The 26353-nt window shown below is 37.0% G+C and overlaps 1 protein-coding gene across 5 annotated transcripts in view; it reads right to left on the reverse strand.

The window, feature by feature from the left end:
* The window catches only part of SCAF11 (SR-related CTD associated factor 11), an 85247-nt gene that overhangs the window by 43085 nt on the left and 15809 nt on the right, over nucleotides 1–26353 (reverse strand). For 2 of the 5 annotated variants that reach the window (XM_058191216.1, XM_058191215.1), the window contains exons 2-11: nucleotides 23215–23295; nucleotides 22489–22649; nucleotides 18307–18384; nucleotides 17870–17961; nucleotides 16849–16913; nucleotides 15290–15336; nucleotides 11198–11304; nucleotides 8472–8558; nucleotides 7675–7766; nucleotides 1256–4057 (exon numbers count right to left, since the gene is read on the reverse strand). In XM_058191216.1, the coding sequence (XP_058047199.1) occupies nucleotides 1256–4057; nucleotides 7675–7766; nucleotides 8472–8558; nucleotides 11198–11304; nucleotides 15290–15336; nucleotides 16849–16913; nucleotides 17870–17961; nucleotides 18307–18384; nucleotides 22489–22649; nucleotides 23215–23275 (3592 nt within the window). In that variant the 5' untranslated portion in view covers nucleotides 23276–23295. Of the gene's footprint in view, nucleotides 1–1255; nucleotides 4058–7674; nucleotides 7880–8471; nucleotides 8559–11197; nucleotides 11305–15289; nucleotides 15337–16848; nucleotides 16914–17869; nucleotides 17962–18306; nucleotides 18385–22488; nucleotides 22650–23214; nucleotides 23296–26353 lie in introns of those variants that run through there. The other 3 variants (XM_058191217.1, XM_058191218.1, XM_058191219.1) reach the window with 3 other exon arrangements.

Genomic DNA, 26353 nt, shown 5'->3' on the forward strand with positions numbered 1-26353 from the left:
AAAATATGAGAGAAAATTTTTATAAGATGTTTTATAGATGGCATTTAGACCCCAAAAAGTTGTCATGTATGTATCCTAATGTACAGGCTAAATGTTGGAGATGTGATTGTGAAGATGCCACTTATTACCATATATGGTGGACTTGTAAAAAAGTTAAAGCATTTTGGATTAAAGTATGGTGGATCATGCAGAACATTCTGAAAAAGAAGATTAAGTTTACTCCACAGTTCTTTCTACTAGGAATAATTATGGATTGTACAGCTATAAAAACTAAATTGATTTTGAACTTAATAACAGCCGCAAGACTTGATTGCTCAATATTGGAAGAAAGAAGAATTACCTACAATTGAAGAATGGACACTCAAAGTATCAAATCTGGCAGAAATGGCAAAAATTTCTGCTTATTTGAAAGACTATACACAAGAAAAACATATTTTAGAATGGAAAATGTGGATTGATTATATTCAAAATAAGTATCGGATAAAAAAATATCGAATAGTATATGAATAAATTTAGGAAATATTTTGTATTAGATATATTTTTGAAGGAGAGGGGAATTGAGAGTGTGATTATGTGTAGAGTGACTAGAGATTATAATTTAAGATTTATTTTGGATTATGATTGTTAGTTTTGATACCCTGCATTTTGTTCTGGGAAGTCCGGGGGGTGGGGGGGGCAGGGGAGAGGGGGGAAGGGAACTGGGGGGGTTGAGGGTAGAGGATGGAGTGATGGTTAATGTACAGGGATTATTGAAGTTGTATAAATATAATTAATGTAGGGTCGGGTTTGCCCAGCTATCGTTTTAGAATGGTGGGGAGGGAGAAAGAAGGAGAGAGTAGGAGGTAGGAAAGAGGAGAAGAGGGGCAGAAGAGGGAGAAAAGGAAGGAAGAGGGGTAGAAGAGGGAGAAGGAAGGTATAGGGTGGAGGGAGGAGAGGATGTAGATAAGAGAAAGGGAGAAAGGTCTGGAAAGTAGAAGAAGGTAGAAGAGGGAAGAGAGTTAAAAGGAGGGGGTGGTGACCGGGCAAGCCCGACTAATTGTATATGACTGTACGTTGGATGAGTTGTTGGATATGAATGTAAAAATAAAACTTTTTTATAAAAAAAAAATAATCCCACAAAATACAACTTGACTAATAATTGTGCACACAGGATATATTTGTATACTGTTTACAAATAAGTGTTTGTAAAAATGGGACTTGGGGGCTATATGTAGATTTCAACCTAGGAGTTAAGAGGCATAGGAGAAATAATTACCTTGCTCAGATGCTACTTCTTCTTTTGTCCATATAGACTGTGGGCTTGAAGAATTTCTACCTCTTCTTGAATAGTAATTCTGTACATCAGCTGGTAAAGTCTTTCTTACAGCCCAGCTTGATGCAGATGTCCACCCAGACCTATCAGCAGGTGTATCAAAAGTGAAATCTTGTTCTGCTTTACGTTTGAATGGGTGATCTTCTGTAAATCTAGAACTTTCATTACCAGAACTATTTGCATTACTTGAGTGAGCTCTCCTATTTTGCCAGCGACTTTCAGCCTGCTCTCCATATGTGAAACCACCTCTGCCACGGCTGCCTCTGCCACGGCTGCCTCTGCTATGATTTGAATTCCAACTTGATCCATAATTTCCACTCCACAATGCCCCTGAATCATTGTGCCTATTTTCTTCCCGTTGCTGATTTTTAAAATTCTCTCTTTCTCTATTCCTTGTTTCTGGAATTGAATTCATTCTTTCCATCACCCAGTCTGGATAATCCTTTCTGTACTGATCGGAAGAACTCTGCATATCTGCATCTTTATTTACACTATCTCTTTCACTTTTCATACACTCTGTTTGTTTTTGCTGTTCATTTCTTTTGTATCTATCACTTCCTCTGGGGCTTCTCCAATTATCATTTGTCCATCGTTCCTTCCATCGAGGTGGTGAATAGCCATCCCTCTCATTTCTAGGGAATGAAGGCCCTTTACTTCTTGGCCTAGATCTGGACCTGGATCGAGATCTTGATCGTGACTGTGACCATCTCCTCCTACTTCTCCCTCTTTCATTATCTCTTCTAAATTCATTTTTATCATTAGCTCTGTCCCTACTGGGAGACCTACATTTCTGCCATGGAAGCGTTTCCTTAGCTTGTGTCCGAGAAGATCTTACTCCATCTTTGATATAATCCTTTTTTGGAGAGTTGGTTGGAGAATCCCTTCCTTCTCTTAAATGATCTTTTCTGGGAGAACTCAGCAGTAAATGTTTCTCTTCTTTCAGGCTATCTGTTCTGGGAGAACTGGATGGAGATGTTACAGGATTTCTTTTAGGAGATTTGGATAAAGATCTCTGACTTTCTTTGAAAATATCCCTTTTGGGAGATCGAGAGATTCTATCTTCCCCCACAGTTTCCCTGTTAGGTGATGGGGATTGAGATTTTTTCCCCTCTCGCTTGGATGGGGACCAAGTGGTTGATGGAGAATGAAATCGTGATCTTCGGGTTCGTGTCTTTTTATCTGTGAAACTTTCTTTTGTTTTTTTACCAGAATTTGAAAATGATACAGAATGTTTACTATCATTTTGTAAGAAATTTGCTTGCTGCTCTACATTGTCATTTGCTAATGGTTGGTCAAGCTGAGATGCATTCCGATTGCTATTAAATGAGTCGTATTCTATAGATACTATCTCACTGCCATCTTTGTTAAAGTGTTTAATATTTTCAGTACATATCTTGGGTGATGCATTAGCTTCAGTTTCTGCTTTATCATTTTCAAAAGACAGATTAATTTTATTCACTGAGGAAACATTTATTAATAAGTCATTATTATTTAGATATTCATTGGTTATATATACATTTGATTCTTTTTTTTCAATTTCAACATCTTGCACACCTAAAGAATACAACGGTACTTCACTTGAGATATTATCTAGCGGCTCCTTGACTATTTCTTCTCCAAATTCAGTTATGGGTTTCTCCAATATTCCATCTATTGCTGAAGATTCTGGTTTTCTTAATTCATTTATGTGACAAGACACTAGTTTATTTGCTATTGCTTCAGATTCCAGTTTTTCCTGGAATTCATTTCTAGTACTAGCCAATAAATTATCTACTACTGGAACAGATTCTGTTCCTCCTAGCAACTCATGTCTAGAAACAGCTGAAATATCATCTACTATTAACATGCATTCTGTTTTCCCTAATTCTTTCCCAGAACTTTCTACTATTTGATGTGTCACTGCCAGAGGATCCAATTTTGCTGGCAATTCTATGGTGGGGATACCTAGTTCTGGAAACTGATGAGTAAATGCGATATTATCATCATACAATTGTTCTCCAGAAATATTTAAATGCTGATCAGCAGTATTTTTATAATAAAACTTGTTTTCGGTTTCTGTGTCAACTTTTTCTTCACATTTTTCAGTGTTTCCCTCTAGAGTGAGCAAAGGAAGATCCTCAACACAAGAACCAGCAGCTTTTTCCAAGGCAAGTGGAGGATCTTGAACATAGGAACCAGTTTCTAAGATATCCAACGTATCTTGCCCTTCACAGCAGCATTCCTTAGGTTTCTTCTTATATGCTACATATGAGTTTTCAAAGCCATTAGAAGATTCAGTGTCAACATCATTTTTATGAGTAAGGTCAGAGGTGCTATTTTCACTGTCTGCTAAATTGCCTTCGTCTAATAGCAAGGTTATCTCTGTCTCATCAGGTTCATCAAAATCTATATTACTAGATGCTTTTCTGTAACGCCCAGAACTTCTTAGTTTCTTTTTAGCCAAAGGTTCCTGCTGTTTAACATTTCTTTTAGCTTTCTGTTTGGAAGCTAATTTATCCAATTCTGTAAAAGAAGCATTCACAAATGAGCTACCATCACCACTGGCCTCATATCCAGTGTTGCTGGATTTTGGAGAACTCTGACACTGATATGAAGTTTCTGTTTTAATATTTCGTGTAGATCGTCTTCTGGGAGTAGTATCTGAAACCTTCCTTTTTGTTCCTCTTGTGCCAGTAGTACTGGAAATCTGTTTTTTTTCTTCTCCTTCATAGACACATGTAACAACATGTCCTGATTTAGAAGATCCTAATATTTAAATAAAAACACTTTGTTGTGACACAGTAAAAACAATTATTATTTTAGAAATACTGACAAATTATTCAGTGAGAACAAATTCAATTATTTTATCATTGCTGTAAGTTGGTTATTTTGTAGTCTTCCCCCCCACAGAAAAGTTATATTACAATTTAATGTACAATCAACAAAGTCACTAAACATCACTTCAGCTGATGTTAACTCCTATCCTTTGAGCTCCTCTCACATGCGTAGCAATAGCAATAGCACTTAGACTTATGTACTGCTCCATACTGCTTTACAGCTCTCTCTGAGCTGCTTACAGTCAGCATATTGCCCTCAACAATCTGGGTCCTCATTTTACCAACCTCGAAAAGATGGAAGGCTGAGTCAATCTTGAGCTGGTCAGGATTGAACTAATGGCAGTCAGCAGAATTAGTCTGCAATACTGCATTCTAACTCACCACCACATTATAAATCAATCACAAATGTAAATACAGATAATCAATGAGTTATAAATATTCTGTTAGTGAATGTATGAAGTTATGTGATAAGCACCCCTTAGCATTTATGAACAAGTCCCAAAACTATGAATATTGCAGTACCACGACAGTTGTTCGCTCTTACGAACAACTGCAGAGGCCTGTGAATAGTCACCTTATGAAGATCTAGAGAGCCTTCACTTTTTTGGCCTTTGGTGTGTATATAGAGAATGGAAGCCTAAAGTACCGCAAAATCACACTAGATCAGTAGTGTGAGAACCCACACTGTTGATCTCGCATGATCTCATGGTACTTTAGGCCTCTGTTCTATGTAAATGAAGGTCTGGATGAGAGCTACAGCAAAAGGCTTTGCAAATGGAGGGAAAGCCTGAAACATCAAAGCTTTCCCTCTGTTTGCAAAGCCTTTTGCCATCTTTGCAAAACCCTTTGCTGCCGAGAACGGAGCATCCGGAGGGAGCGCACATTGCTCTGGAGCTCCATTTTTGCCAAGAAAGGCCTTTCCTCAAGGCCTCTGCTGAAGAGAAGTTCCATTTTCAAGTGCCTCATTTCCATGCAGACAAAGTTTCCAGTCTGCTTTAGGGCACCAAATGTTTGAGAGACCCTGGGGAGGTTGGAAACGGAGCAATTTGCTCTGTTTCTAACTGCCCCAGAGTTGCTCAAACACTTGGTGCCCTGACAGAGAACTGACGGAGACTGGAAACTTCATCTGCATGGAAATAGGGCGCTTGAAATTGGAGTGAAAAACTGTTTTCAAGCACCTCGTTTCCATGCAGATGAAGTTTGCAGTCTCTGTCAGGGCAACAAGTGTTTGAGCAGCCCTCGACAGATTGCTCCGTTTCCAATTGTCCTAGGTCACTTAAACACTTGTCGCCCTTGATGGAGTCTGCAAACTTCATCTGCATGGAAACAGGGTGCCTGAAAACTGAGCTTTTCACTCCAATTTCAAGCGCCCTATTTCCATGCAGATGAAGCTTGGCGTCTCCATCAGGCTAAAAATTGTTTGAGTGACCTTAGGGCAGTGGGAAATAGAGCAATTCACTGATGCCCAAAAGACTGGAAACTTCTGGAGTGTATGGTCTCACACGATTTCATGCACCCATCCGCTTTTGCAGAGAATGGGTATCTGACGTCCCGTGGGAAAAGTGGTTGCACGTTAATGAGGAGGTTAGAGCAATGTGAGTTCACTGCCTCAAAGCCTCACTTTGGGCAAATGCTTTTCCGCACGGAGCCTGGAAGCCTTCGGAGGAGACTCACTGAGGCTGCCCGCTGCTCCAGAAGTGGCAGGCAGTTTCGGTGATCAGAGAAGCCAAGCAGGCATGCTTGTCTTGCTCTCCCCTCTGTTCTCGCCATACCCAGGCAAAGAAACAGAGACACTGGAGAGGAGACAGATCTTCACAAGGTAAGTGACCTGGCATGGCAGGTTGAGGGGGCGGGAAGCAATTGTGGGGAGCACAAGGTATTTCAGTGAGTAGGGGGAAGCCTTGGATGGTCTGAAGCAGGTGGACTGTTCTATCACTAGCCTCCCACCCCATGGCCTTCCCACCCTGAGATACCTCATGTGCACTTAGTGAGCCTCGCATTCGGTTAGTAAATGCATGGGTGAAAGGAGGGAGTGATCACGTTCAAGAGATTGACTCCCATGAATCCTCGGGTTACAAATGAAATGGGCAGGCTCCATTACATTCTTAACTCAAGGTCTATCAGTATATAGAAGATTTGCACTGGTTTACTATAAAACTATCTGAGCAGCTAATACCAAGCACTTTGCACATTTATGACAAAAACTTGGACTGTGTCAGGAGCATTCCTAATATCTGAGAACAACAAAAACCCACAACTTGCTCCCAGGAATTATATGATTCTCCAAATATACTGTATTCAATTCACTCAAGAATCTATCCATTTTTCCTTTTATCTTCATGGAACTTCATTCTAATCATCTGTAATACTGATGTTTTCAACCCCAATTTCAAAAGCTGCTTCTTTCATGAAGCCATTTATTCTCATATCCTATGGAAAGAATCTCAAATATGTGAAAACACATTTATCTCTAGGCTGTTAGTTGGAGCTCTGAGCTTGGCAATTTGGTTGCAAATGTTTTGTCACCATTCGAGGAGACATTGTCAGTGCGTTTTGAATTGTGCTCCTCTGTCAGAACACAGGTCTTCAAATATCTTTTTATGAAATGCAAATTAGTCAGAATGTTGTTTGTTCGGATATTTCTGAGTCATGATCTGATTTCAGACTCTTTGATTGGTTGGCTTTTGTTGCTGGGCTGTAGTTAAGTACTGTCTGTGTGATGCAGATTAGGATTAGTCTGTTATCTGAGTGCTTCTAAATCATGGTCTGGTTTTGGCTTGATAGTTTGAGTGGCTGCCTGTTGTTACTGAGATGTGGACCGATTTCTTGTGAGCCAACGGATTATAATTTTGTTGCTGCATAGTGAGGTATCTGTTTGTTTGTTTTAAATGCTATCTTCGAGATTGTGGTTGATACAGTTTTTTCATTCTCAGTGATTGGTAGACTGGGTCGATATCAAAGTGTCTGTTTATTGATGCAGTCTGAAATCAGACCATGACTCAGAATTATCCGAACAAACAACATTCAGACTAATTGCATCTCATAAAAAAGTATTTAAAGACCTGTGTTCTGACAGACAAGCACAATTCAAAATGCACTGATGATGTCTCCTCAAATGGTGATGAAATGTTTGCAACCATATTGCCAAGCTCGGAGCTCAAACCAACAGCCTAACTTCCAACCCAATCTACTAATATTCAAATACATTTCACATTTATCTCTACTAATGTTGCACCAATGTATGGCATTTGGTACAAATTATTTTATTCTTAAAAAGTAGAATGTTGTTAAATTGGGCTCTAGACCCAAAGATAGAACATTCTGTTCTATCTTCATCTCAAGTTTTCATTCTAATAAAGACTTACCCAGTTTTTCATATTAAAATGTTCACACACATGCAAAATAAGAAGATATTTTTATACCATTATAACACACTGCTGAAATATTTTTATAATAATTATAATAGCAGTACAGCTATTAGATGAAGATGATTTAATTTTTACAATGCTTTATATAAACTAAATAAAACTTACAAAAATAATTTACCAAAGTTTTCCAAAGGTGAAGTACTTATTGAAAAAACTGTTTCCAGAACAAGACAAGGTGCTATTTCTGCTTCAGAAGATATGGAAGGAATTCTGTAAAAAAAAAAATGAATCCGCCAAAAAAAAACAAGCATTACATGAACCAATTTTTAAAAAAATCTTTGCTATGTAGTCAAATTCCTTGGTGGTGTCAAAAACTTCGGCATCTGTAAACACATAAGATTTAGGAAACACTTTCCCCAAATTAAGAAACCCCAATATTTTATATTCTGATAAATTATGCAATCTTTAGCAATCATCATCTAATCTCCAAAATATCTTAACATTGAATTTATGAAATGTCCCTAAAAACACAGCATCGTGTAAATGGAATTTAATTCATGTAATTTCTTCTTGTTTTGGTTCTGAGTTATTGATTTAATTTGCTGTATGATTATAAACCAAAAACAAAACAAAACAACACAGACCTCATTCACAGAGGATGAAAAGAAAAATGAAAAAGAACAAAAACAGTCTGTACATATATGGAAAAAATGCATATATGAAAGATACTTGCTTCTTTTGAAATTAAAAGTTTGTTTCTTCTGAAATTAATCCTAACTGATGTTAACCATGGCTGTTTTTTTGGGTGGGAATGAATCATACTTAATCAAAGCCAAATATTTCCGAAAGCACTCTGTTAAAAATGGAGGAAACCCAAATATTCCTTGATTTAAGATATTGTTACCAGATGATATAGATTTATTACTAACTCAAAAATTTTTTAATAACAAGGTTCTAACTAGGCATCTATTTTACCTTGCCACTCTTGCTAATACAGAACAAGACAGCTCCAATTCTCTTCTCTTGTGTCTGGTAATTGTGTCAATTTTGCTGATCTCTATACTGGAATAATTGGAAACATTTGAAAATAATTCAAATTATAATTCAAATAATTTAAAATAATTACAGGCACTTCATTTTAATGAACATTTTAATACTACATATCAAAATTCAAGATGACCTATAGTAATACTTTTTCAATAATCCCGTCAATATATTGACAGCATTATATACCAATCATATACAAAAGTAACAGTAAGCCAGAGATTCTCAAACTTTCCTAGTTCATAATATTTTAAACGCCTCAGTAATTTTTTCATGGCCCTCCTAGTGATTCCCAAACTGTGTGCTAAGGCAGCAATTGAACAATTCTACTTATTAAGTACTAAAATAGCATGCACTGCTGTTGGATGTTCACTGGGGGGGGGGCGCTCTGGCTTTGTACAGTTTAGAAACTGGGACACTAAGGTTCAGTGTACATAAGGGCATGTCATCCTTATGTTCATTGAACCTTTCAATTATTTAAAAAATAAAATATCCAAAATACAGATAGTTCTTGCTTAGGAACTGCATGTTCAGCAACTATTCAGAGTTACAATGGTACTAAATGAGAAAACTTATGCCTGGTTCTTGAAGTTGCAACCAATTTGGCAACTCTTGGAAACTAGCCCTAAATATGATAGTTGCAGCATCCTGCAATCACAGGATCACAATCTGTAATCTTCTCCGCAAGCTTCCAACAATTGAAATCAAGGGGAAGCCAACATGAACTTGTAAGTTGTGATCATGTGATGTCATCCTCTTGTGTGTGATTTGCTTAACTGGAATTGCTGTTGTAAATTGGTGCTTTTTCACCTATATAACCATGTATCTTAGTGATGGAGTACCAATACCAGTACCAATTGTGGTTATTTATGCTTTCATTTTTTCCAGATTTTCACTTCATTAAAAAAAAGTTAGAATGTACAAGTTCAATATTCTGGTTTAGAATACCTTATTTTCTAAGCTTAAAAGACAATGTTGAGCAATTCATGTAATTGTTTATTATGATTATACTGCCCTTCTTCTGACTCTCTTGGAAGAATCTGGCCAGGCACTTCTGAAGAGAGAATATTTCATTTCTTCATGTGATTTATAGGAATGCTATTCTTTTTCCTCTCTAGTTACATCTGCCCTTCCTTCATTAGGTCTGTCTACTTTTTCTAATCATACCTACTTTACAGATCCCTCACATCCTGGACATAAACTGTTTCAACTCCTACCCTAAAAACAATGTTATAGAGCACTGCATACGAGAACAATTAGACACAAGAACAGTTTTTTCCCGAACGCCATCACTCTGCTAAACAAATAATTCCCTCAACGCTGTCACTATTTACTAAATCGGCACTATCATTAATCTTTCATCGTTCCCATCACCCATCTCCTTCCACTTATGATTGTAACTTTGTTGTTTATATCCTTACGATTTATTGTTTCCTGATTGCTTAATTGTAGCCTATGACTATCATTAAGTGTTGTATCATTGTTAAATTAGTACCCTATGACTATCATTAAGTGTTGTACCTTGATGAAGGTATCTTTTCTTTTATGTACACTGAGAGCATATGCACCAAGACAAATTCCTTGTGTGTCCAATCACACTTGGCCAATAAAAAATTCTATTCTATTCTATTGTTTTGAGTGCATGCTGTGTAAGACTATTTACATCTTATAGCCCAAAATTGGCTATTGCCCCTAATCGAGAATATGCAATGACTTTTCCTTTTTATATCTTATAGCTTCTTATTGACAGGTTCTGGCTTACTAAAATCCCATTATGGCTTCACAAGCCTACATTTACAGGGTAGTCCAAACACATCTGGGCTGGCAACTCCATTGCTAAACAATGTGGTTGTTAAGTGAAATATGTGACTGCACCTAACTTGTCACTCAATGTCAAGTTCTTCTGCAGCTATTAAATGAATCATCTGTGGTCTTAAGCACAATATACACTGTATATTATACACTGTAAGCCACCCTGAGTCTTCGGAGAAGGGCGGGATATAAATGTAAATAAAAAAATAATAATGTGACCACAACCTGTGACTTCCTACTGGTTTCCCCATTGACTTTGATTGATGCAAGTTAGCTGTGAAAGTTGCAAGTGGTGATCAGTCACCTGAAAATGTGACAACTGTCATAAATGTGCACAATGTTGCCAAGCATCCAAATCATGTACTCTAATATTAAAGTCCATATACCAAGTTTATTTTTCTAATCCAATAGAATGTTAGACAGCAAGCAGGATAATTATCTAAAAACCGAACAGAACAAATTTGATAGGGAGACAGGGAGAACCTGTCTGGCAAAAGAAAAACTGAACTTGAAAATAGGCTAGGTTAGAAACTGTGTGTGGAGCGGGGAAGGGGGCTATAGAAATGGAACACATTTTCCTAATGGAATTGGGCAGTGAACTGAAATGTTTCTAACTAAATTCCCTTCCTTCTGTTCTCATGATCCAAAGAAGAGCTATTATTAAGGGTTGGAAAGAATTCCAGAAATCTTATTTTTAAAGGATTTGTTTTCTAGTTACCTCTCTACGATAACATATGGCAGTTTGGGATGAAAGCTAATAACACAATTTCTCCCAAAAGCAAAGGGAACTATACTAGTATTTACAATATTACAAAATTTTGGATTAAAAATAGATTTATACTGACCTTTCACTTTGATAATTAGGAGATACATCAGAGAAACTACTATTAGAAGAAAATCTATCACACCAATTACTTTGGAAGAATCTGTTCAAGCAGGTCTGTCTTCTAGGCTATAAGATAAAGTATTTATATTGGACATCCACCATAGTTTTTTCCCCTCAAAATCTTACATACACACAAATCTTTCCAACTTGAAATGGAAAAGTATTTTCTTTATATTGTACTCATGGAAATATATTTGTTTATAAATTGCTGTAATCAAACCAATCTGAATGGTACACAATTTCTTAAATATGCCTCTGGTTAAAAACAAGCACAAAACAGGGGGTTGAACTAGAAGACCCCCAAGTTCCCTTCCAACTCTGTTATTCTATTCTATTCTAAATAAATAATCAACAATATAATCAATAATTGGATTAAAAAGCATAAATCCAAATTCACCATAGATAAAAACCAGAAACTGAACTATCAAAACCAAATAACGATGCATCATGCAGAGGAAGAGTTGCAATAACCACATTTCAAGGCTTAATAGAATAACCAAAACCAGGAATGAGGAGGCCATTCAAACATCAAAGGAAAGGAACAGTAACTGAAAAGGCATACTTTTGTATCCCCTTATGGATGGCAATTCAAGTAACATAAAGAGAAACTATCCTATCAGATCATGTTGGGCAGTCAGATATTCAGAAGGTGATGCAGGTCCTGACTCCAAAAGGTATTAAAAATGACAACTAAACCCTTAATTTGAACCCAGAAGCGGGTTGGTAACTAATGCAGTTCTTGTAGTAGAGATGTTTTGTGGGTGCCTCAAAGGTCTCCTTAACTATTTGAACTATCGAAGTTGGAATCACATGTAGCTTCTGAATGGTCTTCTCTTATCACAGTCCAATAAAGAAGTGACTAAGATATGAGTTACAGTGAGTAATGTACTCTATTCCAGGAAAGATTGCAATTGGCATATAAGCAGAAACTGCACAATGACCTCTTGGCCACAGCTGCTACTATCCCTCAAGCAGGAGTTGCAAATGTGTCTCATTTCATGAATCTTAGTTCAATCTTCTCTTAAAGTTCTGAACAATATTTTAAAATTTGAGTTATATTTCTGAAATATTATTTATCTCTTTATTATTAAGTAGCTGCATAGATCTAACAATTTGTTTAATTATTAATTTTACAGAATATTAACATTATCAGCAAGATGCTGTGGCCTGAAAGCTACACAATGACTATATACAAGCTAAAGATACAATCTGGATTTAACTATTTCACTAACCAAAAGGCCCTCTCAAGGTAGAATGGCATGGACTTTGCTGAATAGCATAGACTGTAAGTTAAAGATACTGTTTTAACTTGATATTTGTAGATTTCATTTCTTTCCTCATCATTGTCAAACTATGTATCAGAATTATCCTGATCTTCTGTGTTCTATATGTTCATCTAGATCTCAAGTTACCGAAGAAAAAGATTTCATTGAACTTATGGAATTTACTTCCGACTTTGCATAAAACTGCAATATTATCAAATAATAGCTTTTTAATGACAGAATGATACATTGGTTGTTGAACTGCCAGTTAGAAATTATCAGCACCAGGAATTCTACAGCACTCAAATTTCAATAGCCTTTCAAAACAGCTAACTTTATGTTTCAAATTAAGCAAACAGAATCAATAGAGAAGGGTGTTTCAGTGACATCTAGGCACTGAGCCTTAGAAAGTTTTGTTAAGTGATAACAAGCACTTTGAAGTTCAGTCAGAAACATGTTGGTGTCAATGCAGTTTCTGCAGCAATGGGATTATCTAGAACTATTTTCAGTAAGTATATGGACTATGCTCTTTGCAACATTTGAAGCTTCTGAGTGGTCTCCAAGGGCTTGCCGATATCAAGCAAATTACAGAAATCCATAAGGAAGGTTGAAGGACATGCGTGATCAATTTTAGCGTTTCCTGTTCCACATAATGGAACAGTTGGTGCACAGCCTAACCTAACCTGGCCAAAGGTCCTGTTGGCCGCTGCTTTCTAGCAGGAAATGTGAGCCAAAGATGATTCCTAGATTGCAGATCACCTCTCCATGGGGCAACACCATCCCACTGAGTGTCAAAGATGAAATAATCCCTGAATAGGATTTTAAATGTAAAGCCACTCTGTCTTGCTTAGATTGATTTTGATCATGAATTCCACTATAATATATCCTTCATTTAATCTGCGATAGAGATGTCTAACTTGGGTATCACGTGCATAGCAATAGCAATAGCACTTAGACTTATATACCACTTCATAGTGCTTTTACAGCCTAAGCGGTTTTACAGTCAGCATATTGCCCCCAACAATCTGGCTCCTCATTTTACCCATCTCGAAGGATGGAAGGCTGAGTCAAGATTTGAACTGCCAAACTGCTGCTAGCAGTCAGCTGAAGTAGCTTACAATACTGCACTCTAACCACTGCGCCCCTTCGGCTCTTATACTGCATAATGATAAAAACATTAGGGAGATGAATGTAATAGTGTATACTGTAGTTTAACAGAGTTGGAAGGGACCTTGAAGGTCTTCTAATCCAACACCTCACCCAAGCAGGAGACCCTACACCATTTCTGACAGATGGCTGAACAGTCTCTTCTTGAAAGTTTCCAGTGATGAAGCTTCCACAACTTCTGAAGGCAAGCTGTTCCACTGGTTGATGGTTCTCACTATCAGAAAATTTCTCCTTATTTCTAGATAGAGTCTCTCCTTGATCAGTTTCTGTTCATTATTCCTTGTCTGGCTTTCGGGTGCTTTGGAAAATTGCTTGACTCCCTCTTCTATGTGGTGGCCCCTCAAATATTGGAACACTGCTATCATATTTCCCCAGTCCTTCTCTTCACTAGACTAGCCATGCTGAGTACTTGCAACCGTTCATTGTATGTTTTAGCTTCCAGTCCCCTAATCATCTTTGTCGCTCTTCTCTGCACTTTTTCTAGAGTCTCAACATTTTTTTAATAGTATGGTAACCAAAACTGGATGCAGGAAATTAAATGTCATATTAAATAAATCCACTTTTCTTTTCAAGAACTGTACTTTTTTAAATAAGCCATTCAATGGTTTAAATTATGACAAATCAGTTAGCATGTAGGCATTTGTATTTATTTAAGTACAATTTACGAGCTGTTTTATGCAGGTATACTTTTGGTTTTAATAAGATTTCAGCGAGACTTTCTTGTAACGTATGCTATTTTAAACAGCAGTTTAAGAAATTGAAAATGTTTAAAATATTTAATTTTACCATGCTTAAAAATGACATGACTTTATAGAAACAGTTATCCAAAACAAATATATTATAAATTTGTGTTTAAAACAAATCATAGATGCATTTATTTCAATTGCCCAATTCTACTTATATTACATATTTTTTGGACTATAAGACACACCTAGATTTAGAGGAGGAAACCAAGAAAAAAAAATAGTTTTTGGCCTTCACGTGTCCCGTTTTCCCCGGCCTCCAAAAGCACTTTGCAGGCCAAAAACGGGCCCATTTTTGGTGAAAACGGGCCCATTTTTTTTTTTTTTTGGGCAAAAACAGGATGTGCGGAGCACTGCAGAGTGCTTCTGGGGTCCAGGGAAGGCAAAAATATGACACATGAGGATTCAGGAGGCCAAAAAATTCCTGTATTTTGATCTTATAAGACACACTGAAATTTTCATACACTTTTAGGGGGGAAAAGTATGTCTTATACTCCAAAAAATACGTTCGGGGTGTCAAACTGGCCGCCCATGGGCTGGATGCGTCAAGGATAGGTCACCCCCACCCCAGCACCACGAATGGGAGAACATCGCAAAAGGTCACATGACGGCAGTGTGACGCAGCAAGTTTGACACCTGTGCTTTAGATTAATTATTATATAACAGCACATTTTTCAAAGTTAAGATTTCTAAATTCTTTCAAAAGTATGATAAGTTAACTTCACAATGATTAGTTTAAATGTTAACAAAACAGAAAATGCAATAGCTAAAACATATGAAGGAGAAGAAAACTTTATCTAGGAACATATTAAAAGTGAAGGATTTTAAAATGAAATAATTTGAAATCTTCATTATTTTAAATATATAATATGAACAAACCTTATTTTTCTTCACTGAATTTGTAACTTCTTCCTTGTTTGAAGGATCTTTATATTTAAAACAAAAAAGGAAATATTCAACTTGATCTTTTAAGCCCTAAGGCAAATATAATTATCAATCCTAATTAATTTTAAAGAAATTCTGTTGCAAGTATTTAACTACTGAAAGAACTTGAAATGCAGGGAAAAAACCTTATTCCAAGCGTCTTTGAAAGTTATCTAGAATGACACATAAAATATGTATTTCTTTCTTAACCTCTTAGTTAATTCAATAAGCAAGCTACAATTCAGTAATGCAGCAATTGCAAGGAAAGTTTTCTGCAAGGCAAACTTTCATGTCCCCATCACACAGCATTAAATGCCATAGCACTTAAAACCATAATAAGAATTCTGCTGGATACCATATAAAGCTAACCTAATCCATCAACTTGTTTCCACATTGCCATGGCAGATGTCTATGGCAAGTCCATATGTACAACAGGAACATCCAAGTTCCCCAGCAACTGATATTAACAGGATACTTCTCCCAGTACTAGAAATGTTACCATTATGAATGCTAGCTATATAGAAATATTTGGCATACATTGTTTCAATTTCTTTTAAAATCAGCATTGATGTAAACCATCAATTACATGAGCTATGGAATGTGAGGAAGAGTCATTCTTTTTATAACTTCAAACAATTAAACTTAAACTTAATTGATTGACCCCAGATGTCAAATTATGAGAGAAATTTTCCCCAAATATCAAATTATGAAAACCTTTCTCTATCTGAATAATTATATGGCCTCTATACAATAATTATATATATTTATATTGTCTTCCATGCTTTGATTTTTAAAGGCTACAAAACATAGCTGATTTATAAAAGTTCAAATTCATTTTAATGGAATTAAACATGGATTTAAATGATGCCATGGTATGTATTTGGCCATTCATTTAAAATTTATCATTAGAGAAATATCTGATCCGCCTCCCATCTGTACCACTCTATTAAAACAAAAAAAATCCTGTTCCTTGAATTTTAAAATACAGGAAACAGGTTACAATAGTATATTGATAGTATTTTAAAACCAAATAGGCTTTTTGAATCACAAAACTGGACTTCATGCAATTTATGAAGAATGGACTTTGCCTGATATGTCTGTCTGCACTTAGATCTGTTAACTGAAGTACAAACACAATTGTACATGCAAAAACAACCTTAAAACACTAAAATATGAGTATGAACAGACTTGTGTGAACAAAGGGTTTTGATTTTACAAAGATTTTTGTGCTTTGGAGAAATTTGTACTAAACTATAACTCATAAAAGATTAAGCCATAAGATAATTACTTACAATTTCTGTTAACTTTTTGCTTCAACAGGCTAATACAGGAAGACTTTTAGAAACTTTAAGGTAGTGAATTTGGCAGAAAAACAAATAGACTCAAAGCATTCCCCAGAACTCCCCAAGATAGTTAATTAGTTAGAATAGCAAATATATCCAAAGAACAAATGACACATGGTTTGTGAAAATGTCAAAAGAAGCCCAAGAAGTTAACCAAAATGACTCACTTACTGTATTTTGGGTTCCAGCTTTTATAGATTACTGGTAAAAAACTTATGCCAGCATTTTCCTGTTTTCTGGAAAAAAAACATACCAAAGATTACTTGTAATTACAGTTAATTTTATGTTTGTGTATATTATTGATATTATGTTTGTAATAATGAATCTGAGCGCCTTTTTAAAAAAATCTGAAGATATCTTAACAAAACTATAATCCAGAATAATATTGTCAAAAAAACACAAACCCCACAATCAGTGACCCACTCCGTTAAAAAATAAGCAAATTTGTTCTACATTTGTTCTGAGCAACATGAAGGTTGATAGTACATCTAATTAGGAATTCATCAAGTTACAACAGTTCAATTAGCATCTGTTCAAAATAGGACCCCCAAAAAGTTCTTACAACCTGGTCCTGAACTTACATATGTTGCAACAATATACTGGTGGTTCACCCTATCGCAGAGACACTGCAAAATGCCTCCTGCCTTCTCCCCCCAATCCTGCCCTGCTGGGTCTCCATAAGCACTGGGCCTGCTGTGCTAGCCTCTCAGATTCTGTTCATCCCCATCCCATATCCCATCACTTACTTATTTTTCGAAGATCTCCAGAGTTCTAGTGTCGATTGACCCACGTGGCAGAAAAGCCAAAGTCATTTATTCAGATTCTGGCGAAGCTGTAAGAATGTGAGATCTAAGGAAAACAGCTTTGCCAGCATCTGAATAAAAGACTTTGGCTTTTCTACCATGAGGCCAGTGTCCCTGAAGGCTTTGTTTCGGCCCAGTTTAGGCAAGCGGCAGCAGGCTCCTGCTTGATGCTTACTGGCTGGTTTGAATAAGCTGCTTCAGGGATTGGGATGTGAAAGCAATGGCAGCAGCCAATCAATATGGAGCTTGTTTCCGTTGTCTCATCGGGCTAAACTGCAAATTCCACATTGATTGGCTACTTCATATGCAAAAATATATTAAAATTGAAGTATTTCAAATGTGAAATTTACTTTATATTGTAAAGACTGTTTACATGCGGTATTGCTAACCTTTTGCAAGTTTTCATAGTTATAGGGCAATTCGTGCCCTTATTACTACTGATGATGTCATCTTTTTTGCTTATTTGTTGCTTTATTTGAACCTGCAAAGAAATTAATATTAAAATTAGTATAAGTTTTCCAATAATTTATTCTAATGTTTGTTTTTAGGAATAAATTATTAATGAACCTATAATAATATTCACCTGTTTAAACATTATTTAAAATTACTACTACATATTCAATGTATTATTTTCCAAATGAACTTAAAGTCAAGGTAAGAATGTATTGTCAATCTCAGAAAAATCTGATATACTAAGTTTCAAAGCAGAAGAGGAAAAAACAGGGAAGGCTTCATGTGAATTAAAACTATAGCTGCTACATCTGCTTTTGTTACTGAAAACAAACACTAGAAAAACTAATTTTATTAATTAAATCTCAGAACGTACCTTTACAGAATCTTCTGAAGTATTTAGTTTATACACAGCCTTGAACTGTTTGCGGTCCACTGGGCACGAAGCCCTTGTCTAAAAGATTTAAATTAGTATTCAGAATTTTAAAATGAATATTTGAATTTTTTTAAAATTATAAGTACAAGTTTTGGTTATAATTCATGAGGGATATAAAACATAAATTTGCATCGTATTATCCTGGTATCCACTTAAGAGCTCTAAGTAATATCATTTATTTATTTTTCACATTTAATGTCTACATTTTAGTTTTTATATACTGTTATATACTGTTTTTATATTCTGAAGTTTAATAGTACACTGCCCAGAGTCCCTCCTTGATAGAGATAGAGGCGGTTCACAAAGGTATAAAATAAATATTATCATTTACATATACTAACATGCTACTTTACATGAACAGACTCCTGCTTGAGCAATGCACCTATTATTTACCCACACAGATAACCCACAAATACTTGGATGATCCTTGAATTGATTTAACACAGAATGCGCAAAATTAAGAACCATTCCATGAGCAGAATAACAATATAATTCCCTCAAATGTTCAGCAGTTACAAAATTTCTTTTGAGCAGGTGGAAGTCAATAGTTGTTTCATTTTTATTATTTTGGAAAGTTTAAGTAACTTTTCCTTCTAGGAAAAATGGATATTTTTTTGTTAGATTTTGTTAGATTCTCATACATATAGATATAATACCTCTATTAAATATGGAAAGTTGATTAAATAATATAAAGTTCATACTTCACAGTCCTGTGAAGTACACAATGTGAACCTGCACATTGCAAATCTTTTTAACACAAGCAGATTTATTTTATTTAAATTTAAAATCAAGTAATTTCAAAAAAGAAGTAATTAACCAAATGTTTTACATGGAAACATTAATATGCTCATTAATTGTCTAGGCTTGATTGAAACTGGATGAAGATAACATACAGAAGCAAGAACTACATACATGTTAATCCACTCATCACTAGGTAAGAGCAATAGAATTTATTTATTTACTTATTTACTTATTTATTTACTTATTTAATTCAAGCAGAAATGGATTCCTTATATAAAAATATATTACATGGCAAGGCAAACTATGGCACTTAAAATATGGTTTTTGAAGAAACTGTTAAAAAAATAATTAAAATAACTTAAATAGAATTGTAGATGTTTAAAGCATAGTATAAAAATATATAAAAAGGAGTCAGTGATTAGGAAAAAGAAGAAAAAATGAAAGAACTAAAAGTAGGTTTACTTGAATGCTTTTTCCTATGGAGTCCTTCATATTTTAATTTTTATTTCATCCTTTTGCTTACAGAAGTTACACAACAATACTAACTCCTCACAAGAATAAATAACAACTTATGAGTTAGGAATTAATGTATGCTTTTAATGTATGTACATATTCATTTCCTTTTTTGTTTTTTCTATTGCTTTTCTAATTAGTAAAAAAAATTAAAATTAAAGAACATACGTACATAACCACAAACAATTTATTTATTTGAGTGTTGTGGCACCTAACTCCAGATTGAATATGGGATCCGGCATAGATTGCAGCATCAATTTGGCTGCAATTAATTGTAAAGAATAAGGGAGAGTACCTTGACAGAGTTACACAAGAACTGTTCCATAAGGAAAGAGGGCTGAAATATTCTTTAAATCCTGAGAGCACAAGAGCATTGGGAAACGACTCAGGCAGTTTCCTCTCTGATTCACTGTGGCTTAAGAAGTAGTGGTGGTGTAAAACAGAACCATGTTTGCAAGAGATTCTGTTATTTCAACCTGTTTCAATAAAATATAATCTTCCTATGGAGTTGATTTTCTAGTCTGGTCTACCTAGTGGGATTGAAAAAAATACATGGTTGCTCAAAAATAAACTCAAATTAAAAAAGATTTATTTCTGAACAGAAATACTTTTACAGTAGTATTGAAAGGGAAACACTTTTGAAGTGTTCTGGATAAATTATGGAAATTATACCTTGATGAACGTATCTTTTCTTTTATGTAACACTGAGAGCATATGCACCAAGACAAATTCCTTGTGTGTCCAATCACACTTGGCCAATAAAAAATAAAAAAAAAATTCTATTCTAAATGACAGCTAAAGACTAAATGGAACAGTTTTGCTGTTGCTGCAGTTAGAGAATGCTTAGATTGAAGCTTATGTTTTTTGCTAACAACTAAAAATTATTATTTGTTCTATACAAATGAAAGTATTGCTCTAGCATCTTATTTAACTTGCAGATTAATCCAAAATATTATAAAGAATATTATGATCCAATGTAATTTTTAATGGGACAATGATACACCTGTATCTAGCTGTTTTTTGGCAATAAAGAGGATGTGTGTCACATGGCTCAATATTTTTCCATTACATCAATCCTTTGTACAAGCTAGATATCAGTTATGTATCTGCTATATTTCTGTTTGGAACAGCATTTAAAATAATTATAGAAACTCAGGATTTTAATCTCCAACTATAAAGAAGAGAGAGTACTTCTTTAGTGCTATACAGCAAAAGAAAGGAACGAGTTTGGTGTTTGTGTTTACAATAAGTATTACCGTATATACTCGAGTATAAGCCGAGTTTTTCAGCACGTTTTTTGTGCTGAAAAACGTCCTAAACTTATACTGGTCTCTGACTTATACTCAGTTTTTTTTTAAGCCCCTCGGCTTATACTCGAGTATATACGGCTTATACTCGAGTTTTTTTTTTTTTTTTTTCACATTTTACCGGACGGCGCGGGGAAGCCCTGCCGGTGCAGTGAGAGGGCGGGGCGGGGGAGCCGCCAGCCTTCTCAGCTGAGGGAGGGAGGGTTTCCCCAACCGGTAGGTGCCTCATTTCCCACCCTCGGCTTATACTCGAGTCCCCAGTTTACCCCAGTTTTTGGGGTAAAATTGGGGACCTCGGCTTATACTCGGATCGGCTTATATTCGAGTATATACGGTAATCACTATTTAGTATTTATGAGAGCAGAACATCTTGAGTAAATGAGCAGTCATGTAAATATTTTAAATTAATGAATAAAAAATACATGGCAAGCTGCAGGGACAGTATACAATCATATGAATATTTATTCAGAATTAAATCCTACTAAGAATAGATTATGAAAAGAAGGAAATTATGATGTAATCTTGGATAGAGAGGATAAAATATAAATGCATTTATAAGCCTCTGTTAAGAAGATCGGAAACTGCTTTTTTATTCTTTTTCTTTCACCCTTTTATATTTTCTAATTTTCTCTTACTTTCTTACCTATTCATTATTTTATTTTCTAAAATGGGTATTATTTTTATCTTAGTAAAATATCTTTAATAAAAATTATATGTATAAAACAGAATTGTCCTACTGGATCAATGAGAGCTTATTTTAAGCAATGGGAAAAAAAAGTGACGAGGGATCAGTAAAAAGTATTATAATATTTTTCAGAACAGAGGAAGATGTGATACTATGGTTTACAAGAATTGCCTTAAGAGATTAAGGCCCTTTTATAGCTGTATGCAAAGAGTGTGGCACAATTTATGTTCACGCTACTCTTCAAAGAGCTATTTTAAGAATGCTGGGTATGAGAAGCTGTTTTAAAAACTGGACTTGATCTTTCAATATATTGTCTATACTGCTTTTGAAATATTTTTTATATTCCAAAGCAGCCTTTCAAGATATATCGAAATTTAATGCTTACAAAATACTATGCATGAGTATAGGTGGTCCTCAATTTTCAACCATAATTGTTACTAAGCAATATATATAGCAATATAGTATATGCATATATTAATTGGATTTTATGATTTTTACTGCAGTTATTAAGTGAATCTGCCTGCCCCCATAGACTTTGCTTGGTGGAAGCTCCCTGGAAAGGTTCCAAATGGTGATCATGTGACCTCAGGACATTGCTACCATCTTAAGTATATGCTGAGTGCAAATTTCAACAACTGATCAAATTTTGATCATGTGACTGCAGGGCCTTTATGACACTCCTAAATGTGAGGACTGGTCGTAACTCATTTTTTTCAGTGCTGTTGTAACTTCAAATGGTTGTTAAAGAAATGGTTGTAAATTCAGGAGTATTTGTTTGGATGTCAAGCAAAAAAACCCCCATTTATTATTTTTATATTTTTTTTTTAAAGTTAAGTAAACTATTTTTAAATTTTGTTTGCAGCTCCTAAGACTTACTTCAGCCCATTTAAGAATACAGGCCATGCAGAAGATGTGGTTGCAATTTTCAGGAAAGCCAACTTCCTGCTCTGCCAAACAAGTTAGACAGATTGGGCAGCGATCATTTTCATCAGATAAAAAGTCAGAGGAGCAAGAACAGTTTTCTTCATTCTCCTCACCTGTTATGAAATGCATATAAGTAGATTGAAATTACAGTTATACAATAAAAATATGGAAAATAAAGAAAAAATTAAACAGCTAATCTGAAATTCACTATATAGAATGAGTATCTATGTATTTATGGTCAGAACTTGATTTTTTTAGATAACAGTACATCTTTACATGGAGGAGGAATTCCAGAAAATTTAAGGAAGAACCAATTATTTTAGTTAATATGTACTGTGTTTCTAGAATAAGCACCAAATGTAGACGTCCAAGATATTTTTACTGAATTATTTCCTAGTGACACATAGCCCTTTTCAATTGTTAATCTGTGATAACAGCAACAATTGTAATATTTTGGGAAGCAGGAAACTTCTCAACTAGAATCTGACTGAGATAATACCTCCAGTTCCTATCAACATTGTTAATTATAAAATGGGACTTGTAGGAAATAAATAGCTAAATCCAGAAGTTTTAGAAAGATGTTAATATCAATAAAATAATGCATATATTTGATCTAGAAATATAGTGGAGCATTTCAAATCTCATTTCTTTCAGAAAATCAAATAATAAGTTAGCTACCTTTTGCAGCCTCATGTTTGTCATCGTCTGCATTTTGAACAGATTGTTTTTTATTCTTCATTTCTGCTTAAGAAATACTACCTGCAAAATAGGGCCACCAAAGGTTAAATGCTTCCTGATAAAGTGGTTTAAATGGACCAACATCATATATTAAATTATAAAATCAACTTCAAATCATATTTGACACCATATGTTACAGATATTATTTTTATAGCAAATTATTGTATTTATAATATAATGACACTTTTTAATACTGAGTAAGAAATATATAAATCACATTGTTCCTATAGATTTAGGAATATGTGTACACAAATGTGTACATCAAGTCCATATAAATTTACCTACCAAACTACCAAGGTATAAGAATGATTCAGATTCTCTCTTAAAGTGTAATTTGCTAAAACTATAGTCACATGATAAATTTCCTTTCAGTATAAGTGCTATTGTGCCATTTTTCACAAAATATGATTATTATATTTTATCCTGCCTTTTTTATATGTAACTCAAAGCAGCGAGACTACTTAATACTATTGCTTCCTATTTTCCCCACAACAACCTCGTGAGGTGGGTGGGCTAAGAGAGAGAGACTGTCCCAAAGTCATCCAGCTGGCTTTAATGCCTAAGAATGTCATTACTGTACTGTTCCACAAAGAAAAATACAATAGGAATGAATACAAAAATTACAGGAGTTTATTTGTTAAACTTGAGAAACCTGGAAAGTAGTTAGGTAGACAGCATATTGAAAGGGCAGTAAGGTGACAATGAATATAAATTGAGAAATACCTTATCTCGGGGGTGAGCAGGGCTTACTGATTACATACTTCAACATGTCATTGAGAAATGTATAAATATAAAAAAAAACATGTACTTTATTTATTTAGAGCAGGGATATCAAACTCGAGACCTACAGGCAGGTGGTTAATCTGGCCTGCGGGGCTGCCTGAGAAACAGCGGGGCTGCCTGAGAAACAGCGAAGGCCTGGACCGTGGGGCCTCAGCTTGGCCTTGGTGTGGTGCTGATTTGCAACCTGGTGGCATGACATCCAGCCCGGACCGCGGCCAGCCTTAGAAACCCTTCGGTGTGTGCACAGGTGGCAAGCGCATGGAGCCTGGCATCCCTGAGTGCTTTTCTTTCACCCAGGACTGCCTGCCCTCACATGCTCACCTCCTATGTGCACGCCCAGAGGAGGGGGCTGAGGCGGCACTGCAGATCTAAGGCTTACTGTCTGAATGGATACCACCAGGTTGCAGATCAGCACCGTGCTCGCACCAGTGTCTCCATGCCCCGCTTGCTGGCCTTTCACATGTGTGTGTACGTGTGTGCGCGCGGGGAGATATCCAGCTGCAAGGATTTCGCAGCCTGCTGCAACCCAACGGGCTGACCCTCCAAGAAGCAGGCATGGTGGTGGTGGTAGCACTGGCATCAGGCAGAATCAGAGGAGAGGCACGTGGTATGGACCATCGGACGTGCCTGTTCCATCCCACGTAGCTGGGACAGGGTAGGTGGCTGCCCGGTGAATCCACCTGTTCTGTCCCCCCTCACCTCTGTCCGATCGATGGCTTAATTAGTTGACACTATCAGCTCTGGCAGCAAAATAGCGAGCGTATGCCAATTGTCTCTGTTATCTCCCTCGACGCTGATGAGTTACCCAGGAACAAACAATACTTCAGCTCTTAGTTAAACAGTTCATTTGCCTGCTATGAAGAGGTACAGCAGCTCTTGCTGCCTTTATATCCTGGGGGGTGTGGCTCCATGACTCAGCACTTCCTCGGCCTGCCCCACCCCTGCCTCTGTTGTTCCCACCTCTCCTGCTTCCGAAACCTAGGGTCCAGCCAGGCCTGATTGCCATCAGCTGGGTCTGGAGGCGTGACCGGGGGGGAAGAGTCAGGGGACGGAGGCCTCGTTATCTCTTCCACCTGGCCTGCCTCTGGCTCCTGGAGCTGAGCCAGGGAAGCTGGTGCTCCCGAGGTAAGTCCTGACGGCCCTTCCCCCTCACTTTCCAAGTCACTTTTTTGCAGGAGGCCCAGCTTTCTGGCAGGAGGCCTGGCAGACAAAACACTACCTCTGCCTTCAGCTACTGCCATTGTGGGCCGAGACAAAGTAAGGCAGGGGATAGGGCGGTTTCTGACGGACAGCATCAGCGCGCCTACTCCATGCCGTCTGTTTTTGTTTGCAGTTGGAGAGATCACCACTGGTCATCTCCTCGGTCCCCTTGCGGGTCTTGCTCTTGGCCTGTATGTGGAGCGTATTCCCCTCTCGCATCCAGTCCATCTCGGCACCATTGTGGGCCGCTGCCACCACCCAGGCTGCCAGTAGCTCATGCAGGTCTATTAGGCCGCTGCCTGGAGCACCAGGCCAATCCAGCGCGAAGGAAGCGAAGCAGCCAGCTAGAAAGGGCGAATAGAGATGGTAGAGCACGCCCAGGCCCAGCAGGCAAAACACAGTCACCGCAAGTGGGGAAAGCCAGATCCCCTCAGTGCCATGGCCGCCTAGGCCAGGGGTCGGCAACCTTAAACACTCAAAGAGCTACTTGGGCTGATTTCCCACAGTAAACAAAACACTGGGAGCCACAAAACCTGGGTGGGGGTGGCCAACTGATATCACTCACTCCCACCCAGTCACATGACTACCCCAGCCACGCCTACCCAGGTTTTGTGACTCCGTGTTTTCTATGGGAAATAGGTAACTCCTGCGGCAGAGGCTTTGCTCCTCCCCCCTCCTTCTCTCATGTGCATCCTCCTGGCCCCACCACAGCTGGTCAGAAGAGCACGAGATGAGGAGGGAAGTCTTCACCGCAGGTTGCGCTCATTGCTCCACCAGCCTGGCTTTCCAAAAGGACGAAAAAAAACCAGTTGGTGAAAAGCCCAAAGAGAGCACGCAAGGCTGCAGGGCTTTCCGAGAGTGAGAAGAGACAGGGACAGGGAGTGAGAGAGCGAGACACACACACACACACACACTCACAGACAGAGACACACATACACACATACACACACACAGAAAGAGAGACTGGCTGATGGGTGAGCATCTTTGGTGAGGGCTGAATTGCGCTCAATCGGTCTCCCCCCCCCCTCTCGCTGCCTGACTGGCGGGAAACAGCGGGCAGCTACTTTCGGGTTTGCTCTCTACTGAGAGAGAGAGA

The sequence above is a fragment of the Ahaetulla prasina genome, chromosome 7 (assembly GCF_028640845.1).
Source record: "Ahaetulla prasina isolate Xishuangbanna chromosome 7, ASM2864084v1, whole genome shotgun sequence".
Taxonomy (NCBI): Eukaryota; Metazoa; Chordata; class Lepidosauria; order Squamata; family Colubridae; genus Ahaetulla; species Ahaetulla prasina.